This window comes from Vigna umbellata, chromosome 9 (genome assembly GCF_029865625.1).
Source record: "Vigna umbellata cultivar VRB3 chromosome 9, Vumbellata_1.0, whole genome shotgun sequence".
Taxonomy (NCBI): Eukaryota; Viridiplantae; Streptophyta; class Magnoliopsida; order Fabales; family Fabaceae; genus Vigna; species Vigna umbellata.
This window is the reverse complement of record NC_142173.1, coordinates 4,880,454-4,893,647: the sequence shown is the minus strand read 5'-3', so window position 1 is coordinate 4,893,647 and position 13,194 is coordinate 4,880,454. Positions and strand designations below refer to the sequence as shown.

Here is a 13,194-nt window from a genome sequence, read left to right as displayed (position 1 = left end):
ATTGGATGTGCCAAAGGAAATTGCTAACGTTTCCAGAATCGCCTCTTTTCCTAAACATAATTCTCCTCCATTCGAAAACCTAAGATCTATTTGGCGTCTCGTTGATAATGGTTTATGTTATGGTAGTTGTCATATGAGAAAACCTCGATTGATGGAGATTGAATGAGTTATTTCTAGTGGAGAGTGAAGTGTGATTGAATGATAGAAATTGATTAGAGATTGATTGATGAAGCTATATGAATGATGTAGGGGAAATATGTATACATGAGATTAGTAATAATTTTTTTTGTTAGTAATTACAAAAAGATTTTATTGAGAGAATTTTACCGACATATTTACTAAAAAAAAAATTATCCATAAATGGTTAACATGATTTTATTGAGAAAATGGAAGTGGAGGTCAGGGAGGGATAAACCATGACTATGGAAAGATGTCTTGATATCAGGGAATAGATGAAAGCTATGATTCGTGGTGGTAGAGAGATATTAGAAAAATATGTGGGGAAGGTAAATAAAAAGCTGATTAGATAAAATAAAGTTTTAGGAAGATAGGTGGACGGATGAAATTCCTATAAGAGAAGGTTTTCTTAGCTTACAAAAAAAAAAGGGCATTACCGAAGGCCAAAAGTGTTACCAATAAGGAGCATTGGTAAAACCTGAAGATGTGTTTTGATGATGCTGCAACTTATAGATTTTGGATGTAGTAGGAAAATATTTAAAAAAAGCAACTTGTAGATTTTGAATGTAGTAGGAAAATGTTAAACATTGTAATTTTTACTAGTATAATCGATTATGGTTAAGCAATAATCGATTATCACAAGTCATACTTGAATAATCGATTATCACTTCATATAATCGATTATCACTTTTTTGAAAACTCTGTAATGGACTTGAATAATCGATTATCACTTACAATAATCGATTATTCATGGCAGTTGGGAGCTGACCTTTGGCATTCAGTGTACTTGGTTATATAATTTGATTTGGAGAAATCAGAAGGTAATGTTTTTTTACTGAGAAAGCTTAGAACACTGTGTGTCAGAGGAACGTTCTTAGAGAGCTTTTTGTTCATTGTTCCCTTGCTTGGTCTTGTGAAAGGAGAGGCTCGCGTATCGTGTGTCGATAGTCGGAGCAGACTCTCTTCAAGTTAGCAAGGTACTCTGCCTGGTCTTGTGAAAGGAGAAGCTTGCGAATCATTGGTCGATTGTCGGAGCGGTTCTCTTCAAGTTGGTAGAGTGGTTCTTTTCGTTTTATTCCTATTCATTTGATTGTAATCTGTTAAACCATTTTTAGTGGAACTGTTAATCACTATTTATAGTGATTAACGACTGGATGTAGATTCTGTTGAATCGAACCAGTATAAAAATATCTGTGTTATTTTTCTATTCCCTACACTCATATTATTTTACGTATATCAACTGTTTGATTAATTTTCTGAAAGAAAATTATTTTTACTAAAAGGACCAAATTAATTTAATTGTGATCGAACACGCTTTCCGCTCTCTGAGTTTTAATTCCGCTGCGCTATACTCTTCGAAAACAGCCCGAAACCGTCGGTACAAGGTAATTACAGACGGCTTATCGATGGCCAAAGTGCCCTCGGTAAATCCCTTGTCACTAACTTTTACCGAGGGCTTCCACCCTTTGGTAATTACCGAAGGGCACAAGCCTTCGGTAATTACCGAAGGGCAAAAGTCTTCGGTAATTACCTAACGTGGGTAATTACCGAAGAGCATAAGCCTTCGGTAAGTTCGAGGCAGATCTAAGGGACAATTGTATTTCTTATGAAACCAAACAAACCTGTATAAATTGTTCACAACACAAACAGACCTGCATAACATTTTCCAACCACATATAGACCTCCATAATGTGCATCTCAATCATGCAATCATTGATCAGAAAAACAATATAACATCTGAATCATCCATAGAACATGTATTTATAAATAAAACATAAAACAACCTAACATAATGATGTTCTAACATCCAAATCCTCCAATTGATGTAACATCCAAATGATCTAAAGTCCAAATGTTCTAATATCCATGTTTCTATCACAATTAATAACAAAATAAAGCTAATAATGTACATAGTTATCATCAGAATGATCTTCATCATCCTCCTCCTCATTAGATGGTTGGACTGGTGTGGGTTGGACTGATGTCGGCTAGACTGATGAGAGTTGGACTGATGGGGGCTGTTGAGGGACAGCGGGTGACGGGGAGGGTCGTGGCTGGGTCGGAGGGATAATGAACTGATCCTGTGAAGTTTCAGGCAACACTCTCATGATCAGGGCCTTAAAGTTTCTAAACTCTATTATCAAATCAGTGATTTCCTGGTCACGTTGCTCTAGTGCCTGCGTGAGGCGGACAACGACCTCGTCAGCAATAGTGGTGGAAGAAGAAGGTTGGTGCTTCAGAGTACCTCCTCTCGATGCTGTATAGTTTGTAGCAAGTTGTCCTGCACTGTACACTCGTCACTTTTTCATCCCACCAACGATGTCGACCTAGCATTGTGTCCTACGGATGTCGTCTTCTGCATTACTCGCATCATCCGATGTAGGAGCTGGCCCATGTTCAGATCTAACCTGTGAAAGTCTCACAGAAAATTCTTCCTATTCAAACATTAAAAGCAATGTTAGGGAATGATAGAATAACATAAATGAAAAATTACTATACATGAGTCTTCCAAGATCTTTCATCAATGAATTCATTAATGCCCTTCCAAACAAGAGTCTGTGCAAAGACCTCATCAACATGGATCGTTCGTCCCAAAGCTTGTGCCTGTAACATAGTTTGGAGTTACAAGTGTACATATGAAATAGAAAATACATAACTTATATATGAAAGAAACAAAAAAGTAATGAAATGTTACCATACGAATGACATGCTCATGAATCGTGATCGACCTATCAGTATGCAGGGTGTCACCCTTTTCAGAAGCTCTGTTCCTTTGGGCTTTGGCACATTTATTGCGAAACTCTATTGAATTCCAATGAGCCAGTAAAGAGTTCCAAATTTGGTCGCCCAACTAGTAAGGGCGCTCTCCTGCATTGCGGGCTGATGAGAGGGTCGCACCTCACACAAAAGTTGTTTGCAAAATTAATGCAATATAAGCTAGGAAATGACTCCTAGGTCGTCTCTCAAGGACCAATTTGGGTTCAGTCTCATATCAAACACGTAGTGGGGGGGTTTGTGAATTTTTTGGTTGCGGTAAAATTAAAAAGTGTTGAAATAAAATTCAAAACAGTAAAACGAAATTTAAAACAGTAAAACGAAGTTGGTATAGCAAAAACGAAACTACAGCAACATGAAACAGTAAAAACAGATTTGGAACAGAAAACAAAAATACAGAAAACGAAAATACAGTAAACGAAAATACAGTAAACAGTAAAAACAGAGAACAACAAATTTTAAATATGAAAACAGAATCAACATTACAGCAGCAAAATACTTAGAACAAAATTACATCGAATGATTTAACGCGAAATAATCAACAACGCAGTGAAGTCAACAGTAGAAATTAAACGATAGACAAACGACACAAAAATTAAATTGCAGTAGAATCTAAATCACATTAGTAAACAAAACAGTAAAATAACATTGAAGTTTCAGTAGCGAGAAAATTGAATCAAGATTGTGCATTGAATCTAAATTCATTACAACAGAAAAACTAAAAATGGAACCTAGTGAGTACACCACATTCTCAGTCACAAGCTCCCACTGTACGTTCCAGCAGCTACTATCCAGTGTTGCGCTGTTCTCCTTGCTGGACAGTGACCAGCTCCATCTCCTTCACGCACCTCATCCCACATTACACTACCTACACTACAATTTTTTAGTGAAAAACTACATTGCACTACATGGAAATCATACTAAGAGCTACTGGAACACTACTCACGCTACCCTACACTCCATTTCTCTACTGGAACTACACTACTCCTACACTACTGGCCTTCTCTCAAACTCCATGGCTCTCTCCCCTTTTATCTCCTCTTGGTTGCAGCCCATACTTAACTTTTTTTCTTTTTTTTTTAAAGTATTTCTTCCATACTGGACCGTGCCTATAATGAATGAGGGGGTTCTCCACTTTTATCCAATTAAGGGAAGGTTGCAGTCCACTTTCTATGTGCATCATTTTAAAAAGGAAGAAGACAAAAAAACATTCCCATTGCCAAATAAACAATTAATTTCCTTCTTTGAGTGTGTGGGCTTCCTCTCTCCTGTTTGCTTCTGGACCACTGCACCTTCATTCTCCTCTCCACCGTACTGCATGAAGCTGCTGGAACGTACTCCAATGAATCACCGTGCACTACTTCCAGCCAAATCAAAAATGTGTGCTGCTTCAACTCTTTGCTGGACCGTGAAGCTTCCATGAGCTGCTTCTCCATTGGAGCTTTCGGGTGCTGGACGGAAATGGCTGGACTTCTTGCTGAACCAAGCTGCTACTGCTGGATGTTATTTCTTGCTGGACCGTGAATGGAAGTTGGCTGGACGTTACAGCTGCTGGTGCAGGCCGTGTACATCATTCTCTGCTCAAGCAGCGTGCTCCCTTCAAGCTGGAGCGTGAAGATGTTGGACGTTGCTGCTGGAACCGTGAATCTCTCTTCATTTTGCAGCCCCTAAGCTTCTCATGTGGCTTCTTCATACACCCTCCAACGCTGCTTCCTTTTAGTGGTGGCTGCACTGTTGAACGATGATGTGCTTCACTTCCAAACTGTTGTGTAAGTCTCAAAAGGCGGTATACAAGATAAGGAAGGTATAGAAGTAGGGTCAGGGGAAGGAGTGGGGGTAATAAGCACAAGGGGAGGAGTGGGGGTTATAATCACAGGAGGAGGAAGATGGTCTGTTGCATGGGTAGGAGAAGGGTGTGCTGCAGGGGTAGGAGAAGGGTGTGCTGTAGAGGTAGGAGAAGGGTGTGCTGCAGGGGTAGGATAAGGGTGTATTCCAGAGGTAGGAGTAGAGTCTACTGCAGGGGTAGGAGGCTGTATTGTAGGGGTAGGAGGAGGCCCCACAGATGATGGACTAGGGGAAACAATGGTAGGTAGTTTAGCAGGCACCCTAAGTACATACTTTGGTGCTTGCCGTTGCCTCTTTTTAGGCCTTACTACCCCATTTCCTTTATCAGGACATTCTGAACCTTGTCCTGTCATTACTAGTTTGAAATGGTTACAAATAAAGCAAAATAATAAAAATGAATAAGGAAGGATCAATACAAATTAAAGTGAATGTAAAATAATTGCATACAACTTTTAAGACGGTATTTTAGATAACTCTATTGAAATGATAGTTCAATTTGCTACAATAGATGTCCAACATTAAATCATCGTCATCATGATCTTCATCTTCATCTTCTTCTTCTTCATCATCGTCGTCATCATCACCATCATCATCATCTTCTTCTTCTTCTTCTTCATCATCATCATCATCATCATCATCATCATCATCATCTTCTTCTTCTTCTTGTTCTTCATCACCTTGTATTGCTGCTTCTAATTCATCTCCATCACCATCATGGTCGACCAATGCGGTTATACGTTCAACTTCAATAATTTTTTGTGGTTGTGACATTTGGTCAAGTTGGTAGGCAACATCTTCCTCAACCTTATTTGAGTCAATGCGACCTCTAGGCTTGGTTTGTATTGCTACGACCCAACCACGCTTGTCAATATTGCAGAATGGTGGATATGGCACATAATAAACCTGTTTGGCATTATTTGGTAGAATGAAAGGATTAAACGGTCCATATCTTAATCTCTGGTTGAGTTCGATAATATTAAAGTGTGGATCCACTCTAGTACCAGCTCTAGAAGGACCAAACTATTGACAATAAAAAAGTACTACTCTATTTCGAGAAGTGGTGCTGTTGTACTCTAGCTCATATATTTTATGAATGATGCTGTAGAAATCATCATAACAACCTTTGTTAGGCCCTTGACGTACACACCACAATTTGTTGTTTTCTTTCCTTTAGACCATTCATGTGTATGGAATTTGTAACCATTGGTGAAGTAAGTGTGCCATTCTTTGACACATCTCATTGGCCAATTGGAGAGATGTCTTAACTCTTGAACCGTGGGAGTTAATGCCTGATTAAAAACCTACAAAGATACTAAAAAAATTTTAAAAGCAAGAGTCAAATTAACCTTGCTCTAAACATAGGAAAAAGTACAGACCTAATTTCTGAACCAATGGGGAATCTCTGAGTGTATTCTAGCAGAAGCATTTCCTTCTACGACTTGCTCAGCCACAAGAAATGAGCTGGTACAAATGAAATGAATTCGTGTATAACAATTGTACCATTGCAAAGATAAGAGATGGATGATGACATACTCAAGGTACGACTTAACTTCACTGCAATTGATTAAGACATGGACATGAGCAGAGTTGAATTCAGCATCAGTTAACCAATGAGTGAATTCTGTTGTTTCAATCATCTTAGATTGGAGCAAAAGCTTCATTCCTTTGCTTCTTATATATGACAAGTTCTATGTGGTTGAAAGTTGAAACTCTATATCAGGAGTATTGGACCATCCATGTTTGAAGCAGAGGCTCTTGGTTTAGAAGCTATGTATGAAACCCAGACTATGTGTGTACCTAAGCCATATAAGGTGAGAATACTTAACATTTGTCTATGACAACTATAATTTAGTATTTACTATCTATATCATGTTGGAGCGAGCTTGAGTTGACTTGCTGCTAGAAGTTGTAGTTTGAACTGCTACCTACTGGTGGTTCTTTCATCATCATGGAATTCATGCAATTTGGTGCATCTAGAGGCTATCAGGTGAGAACCTAGAAATTACTTCTGATTAGGAAAGTTATAGTATCAACTATTTACAATATATAACATTGTGTGTACGTTGATTGGAAGCAGGTCAAGGGGAAGTTAGAGGTTGAAAGGTTCAGTTCGTAGTTGAAGTTTTGCGTAGTTAGAGCACACAGTTGCAATCATTAAGAGCAAAGGCAACAGTTACAACAATTCGCACGATTCTCAATCTTCACCTACTCAATCTTCACCTGCTCGGTTGCTTTTATTTTCCCTAAACTACGACTAAGGTTATTTTAACCTTCTCACTGGCATGCCAATGCCTTGCCCCTCATTTCAATTACAAACCAATAAACTTTCTCAATCAAACAACATCATCCAGTGGTGCCACAAGAACATCAAACAGATTCAAGAACAATGTAACTCATAATGAATTTTTAAACGTACAACTTACCTCAACCAAGATAGCCCTTGACGATGGCAACCTTTGTAGAGCACGATAGCGACAAAAGCCCACAACGACCCCTCCAACGAAGTCCCTCAACCAAGTTCCTTCAAGTTTAGAGCACACCGTCGTGAGGTCGCCACAACACCGTCATCACGCCGCGACAACAACCTCGCCAACAAACACCTTCGAACAGCCCCCTCGGAACAATGTAATCCGTCAACCACCACCCTCCTTACCGGCACTATCCTAACGTCGACACAGCAATTGCAGCAAAAAAGGGGTTAAGCTTGAGTTCAGAACGAGAGAGGAAGATGCGATGCTTGGGGGGTTCTGAAGTGAGAGAGGAAAAATTGGGGGAAAGCTTGTGTGGAAACAAAACTTGGGAGAATGGGAAAGGGAAATCCCAAATTTTCATTTCATTAAGTCAATGCTTATACCGACGGTCTTAGTCCTTCGGTAAACTCAAAAAGCCTTCGGTAATCAACCACTTACATGACCGTCGGTACATCTTTCGGTAAATCAACTTTACTGAAGACCCCAGATGCCGTCGATTTTATTTCTTCGAAAATTAACACTTTTCCTGTAGTGATACAAATTCCATTCTAAATGAAGCTACTCTAAAGAAAATGAGTTTTTGGAATGGTGATCAATGGATATGGAATCTTTAAGTAGAAAGAGAGTGGTTTAAAAGGAAAAAACCTATATCACTACCATGATGATAGTCCATGTAAAGAAAGGAAGATGAGTGGTTTTGGAATATACTGTTGGGTGGTCTTTGGCTTATGATTTTATGCAGGAACCAAACTTGCAACAAATCAAGTCTATGTCTCGAGGATCTTTTTCTGCTTTTCTTATATATTCTTGCAATTTGGTGGACAACAATTTTGGGGGACAAAGATGTATGGTTTAGAATTGTTCTTTATGGTTTTTGACTTTTTCTTTTTCTTTCTTTGTTTTTCGTATATAGGTTGGGACAACCTATTGCTCCTATTAATATATTTGTTACTGTTGATAAAAAAAGCTGTTACTAAATAACAATATGTTTCTGAATTTTAATTTTACTTTAAACTATCTTAATTTTTAACCTTTATTCAATTAATTTCCCTTAGATTATCCTATTATTTATTTTTATTTTACTATTTCCCACTACTAAATTATTTTTAACTAAAATTTTATTAATAAATAAAATTACTTAATTTTAGTTTTATATTAAACCACCATAAATTTAAACTTCACTTCAAATAATTTCTCTTATATCATCTTATTATTTATTTTTCTAATTTTTTACTTCAGAATGATTATTAAATAAATTATTATTACTAAATGAATATACATTTACTAATTTTAATTTTACAAAAAACAACTATAATTATAAAATATTAAACCATAATGTTTTCAAGTAATCTTATTTTTTATTTCTTTTTTATTTCTAGGTTTTTCTCTTTCTTATTTATTTAAGTATCCTGAAAAAATAAGTAAATAGCTTAGCTCAAAATTCGCTTCTTCAAAAGCTAAATTTCGACTGATTTTACTACCAAATTAGGACCAATTGAAACTCAAAATTCATCTGGACAAAATCTGTGTTATCTCTGTAAATATATTGCACAGTCTGAAGAGTTATGTAAGACCCGTGAAAAATATTTATAATAGTAAATTTTAACATTTTATTAGTAATAATAATTTTAATGGATAGAAAAATGTAAATTTTAGATATAAAATTATAGTAATTCTAGAAGGAGAGGTTCAAATTTTTGATAACTTATTTAGGATTTTTAAGAAAATTGAATAGTAAAAAGTGAATAGCGAATAGTGAATAGTTAAAAAAAATTAAAAGTTTAAGAGATAAACACTCCACGTAGAATTGAATCATCAGAGATAAGAATTTAGCAAATGGTGATTAAAATAATATTTTTGTAATAGTAAATGAATAGTAAAAATAAGTAGTAAAAAAATGAATAGTAAAAAATGAATAGTAAAATTTTTTGGCTATAAATAGCAAGGGAGGGAAGGCTGAAACTTACACCAAAATTCTAGAAAAATTTGTGAGAGAAGATAGTTGGAGGAAATTCTAGTTGTAGAGGGGAAATTCTGGAAGTTTTCGGAGAACGGTTTCAGAGGAGGAGATTAAGTCTGGAATAGAGGTAAGAGGATATACAATTTTGTTTTGTATTATCTTGAGTATTGCATATGTTGCTTTTGTTTGATCTTAAATCTTAAATATGAAGTATTTTGTTTCTGTATGATTTTGAATTTTGAATGAGAACATGCTTCTGTGTTTAGATCCAAGTGTGATAGTTGTAAAATGTGATGTTGATTATGTTATGTCATTTGTATGTAATTAGTTGTTTATTTTTGTATTTTTGGATGGATTAGAAGTTGTCTAACCGGCTCGGCGAGATTCAACTTCTTGTTTCCCCAAACTTTTTATTTCTTTCCTTATTTATTTTTATTACATTTTTGGAAGGATTAGAAGTTGTCTAACCGGCTCTGCCAGATTCAACTTCTTGTTTCCCCATACTTTTTACTGTTTTCCTTATTCGTTTTTATTTTTGGAAGGATTAGAAGTTGTCTAACCGGCTCTTCCAGATTCAACTTCTTATTTCCCCAGACCTGTTATTGTTCTTATTATTTAATTACATTGTATTCCTGGAAGGATGAGAAGTTGTCTAACCGGCTCTGCCAAATTCAACTTCTTGTTTCCCCAGAACTTTTATTGTTCTATTTAATTTTTATTGCATCTTCCTGAAATGATGAGAAGTTGTCTAACCGGCTTTGCCAGATTCAACTTCTTGTTTCCCCAAGAATTTTTATTAAGATTATTTTATTGATTGTCAAACATTTGATTCTTCTCTGGTGACCATTTATAGTAATATTTTATTATTGTTAATTTGTTTGTAATATATTTATCTTGTATGATTTCTGTGATGAATGTATTTTATGATGTTGATATGAAATTATGCATATGAACATGATATGAGTATTATGGGGAGATTTTGTAATGGTATGATATGAGTTGAGGAATATGAGCATGATATGAGTCTCATGGAGAGATTCTATATTGGTATGGTATTAGTGCATATGTTGATGTTGAGGGTCCTGTTGTTGGTGGTTATCCTAAAACTCTAATAATTGTCCAGTCTCAATTAGAGAAGGATGTGTTATATGGTGAGAGTAGTAGGAGGTCCTAGTCTATGTTCATAGACGTTAATGGACTAACCTTGTGGGTGATGTGATATATTATTTTTGGCCATAACTGTGTTGTAGATGTCACCATAAGTGCATGACCACCCGAGACTTCCATCAACATTATATCCGGATAATAGAGTCTAGTATGATAATTGCATCTTATAAGAATTTATGGTGAATGTATTACGTATAATAATAGTGTAATGCTTTTCTTTGAATTTTGCATGGTAGCTCACCCTTACTTGTTTGTTTGTGCCGGAAAATCTTATTTTGCGATGATCGTATGACGTTTATGTTATACGGGAGCAGATGCTGGAACGACGTCCGAACCAATACAAGTGAAGGAGGAAGCAGCAGAAAAATGAAGAGTAGTTTAAAAAAAAAAATAAATAAATTTAGGAGTGTTTTAATGATGTTTAAAAAAAATATATGTATTTCCAGTGTGAACTATGTTACTCCTAAATGGATGATTGTAATAGTGTACGATGTTTATATTATTAATAAAATAATTTTGTGTGTGAGATGTTTAATTTTTGGGTGTTACAAGTTACATTTTTTATTTTTATTCAAACTTAAAACAAATAACAAAGGTGAATATTGTTTTATTTAAATTAACATTTATCAGATTCATGAAAGTGTTGTAATCAAACAGACACTAAAATTCATTCAAAATATATAGTAAAACAATCAACTCAAAAACAAGCACTTTTATATTGCAAAGCATACATATTCATTTATATGCATCACATGCAGCATTACACACTTCAAAGCACTGACATGTTCATGCAAATTTATTCCGTTCAAACAAAGGACCTACATGATAATAAGAACACTCCTCGAACATCACAACCATTATTCTAAGGGCCAATAACTCCATTATTTCTTCTTTTCCTTTAAATTTCTTCTTGGAGTTATGCCTTCACAAGATTACCATCAATATCTCTGGTGCAGTTGTGCAGGTATTCGATGTAGCCATATGGAGGATGAACTTCTTCATTAAGTTTCTCATATTCAATGGTCCATTTGATAATAGCACCACCCTTCTCCTTATCAATTGCTTGAAATACGAGGTTAAACACCTTAAACCTGTGGTCTATGTCTTCACCGAAGAGCTTGTAATAGATTGTTTTCTTCTCTTCATCAATAGATTCAATCTTCTCATGACATTTTACAACCTTTCCATCTGTTCTTTCACAACCAATATCATCAGACCAGTCACACAAACATTTTATCACAGTTATACACTAAAAATATAAAAGACTTATAGCAATCAACTCGACAACATTCTTTCTCATTTTTTTTCAGACACTCTTGATTATCAGTCCAAATTTATTATTAGAAGTTATGAAATCATGAGTGAATCCTTTAAAATTTATAACTATCAATAAATTAGCTAAACATAATGAAATGTCTACCGAACATTTCGAAATGTTTGTCGAACTTTTGTTTTTCAAGAAATGTAAGTGTTTAAGTGATTAAAAAATGAATTTTAAGTTTTATAACATTGATTTATAAAATGAAATTTGCTTATATCTCAAACATAAAACTAATCAAATAACAAACTTCACTAACATATATTATTCTAATATCATAATAAAAAATAGATTTTAAATCTAATTCAATCTCCTAATCAAATTTATAAAAAAAATAAGATTTATATCCATCGACCTATTATAAATTGATATAATATTTAATGAATGTGAAATTTCTACTTATTGTAATTTGTTTTCGTTAAAAAACTTATGATGTCACGAAATAATTTATATATAATATACTAACTCACTCATCTTTAAAGTAAGTAAATTCCTATGAAAATTATACTTTTAAAACCCTAATAAGAATCTATTTTTGAAAGAAAAATATAGTTAATGGTGAAAGTCTGCCATAAGTTTTGTTTGCATATTAATTACCTATTTTATAAGTCCAGTGTTTGATGGTCTCATGGTGATGCCAGTCTTCACCCTGATGCAGCTGGGTTCCATGAACACTATCAGTTAGGTGTTGGACATCATGGAGGCTTTTTGCGAAGAGGTTGTACCACTTTTCAGCAGTTGAATGAACCCCAATTTCAGTGCTGATTCTACCAAAATGTGTCATGATGATGAATAAAGAAGATAGAAGCAAGAAATTGAAAGAGCAAGATGAGGATGGTGAAGAATAACGCCACCATTTATATAGTAACATAATCCACCTAACTCCTCACAGATAATTCAATGGGATCTCTGTCAGTAACCCTAGAAATTGATGAAAGATAACTTTTTTTATTTTATTTTGAAAACATATATAAATTAGTTTGGAAGAGAAAAAAAGGTCGGCACTTTTGTAATTTAATTTATAATTTTCATTTTTATTTATTCTTATTATTGATCTACCATTTAAAATTTTTAATATGAAATTAATTACTTTATATTTGCTAACATAAAAATTGTTGAATGGGACAGTTTAGTAGTAAGGGAGTGTTGCACAATACCAAACTCTAATCAGTTTCAGGGTTCAAGTTCTTATGGATATGGATCTTCTAGGAGTAATTGCCACCGACAAGAAAGTAGGTTTAGATAAGGATGTTTATGAAAGGCATTCAATAACAGTAAATGAAATTCAAATTATTCAGATTTTATTAATTTAAATTAGTTGAAATTTTACCTCTGTAATCTATAATTAGGATTAATTATATAATACAAATTTTATATAATTAATTCAAGTTATTTAATTAGGATTTTGGAGTTTGAATGTAAGAATATTTTTTATCAGCTAAGTTATATAGCTATAATATAGTACTTGAGATACTCTAATT

The 13,194-nt window shown here is 34.6% G+C and overlaps 1 protein-coding gene across 1 annotated transcript; it reads right to left on the bottom strand.

Annotated features, from left to right (window-relative positions):
* Window positions 1-11,089: 11,089 nt before the first annotated feature.
* Window positions 11,090-12,554, bottom strand: LOC148192377 (MLP-like protein 43). Its single transcript, XM_088098986.1, has 2 exons — window positions 12,311-12,554; window positions 11,090-11,583 (listed from the first exon to the last, which is right to left on the bottom strand). Exons 1-2 carry the CDS (start codon window positions 12,495-12,497, stop codon window positions 11,312-11,314), a joined length of 459 nt encoding a protein of 152 aa, XP_087955112.1. The 5' UTR covers window positions 12,498-12,554; the 3' UTR covers window positions 11,090-11,311.
* Window positions 12,555-13,194: the final 640 nt, after the last annotated feature.

What these genes read in the sequence shown, in the direction of transcription:
- LOC148192377 (XM_088098986.1), bottom strand. Translation starts at nt 12,497, where the DNA reads ATGACACATTTTGGTAGAATCAGCACTGAAATTGGGGTTCATTCAACT. An exon ending in ACACTGGACTTATAAAATAG is followed by an intron (nt 11,584 to 12,310) that starts GTAATTAATATG and finishes GTGAAAGAACAG; the next exon opens with ATGGAAAGGTTGTAAAATGT.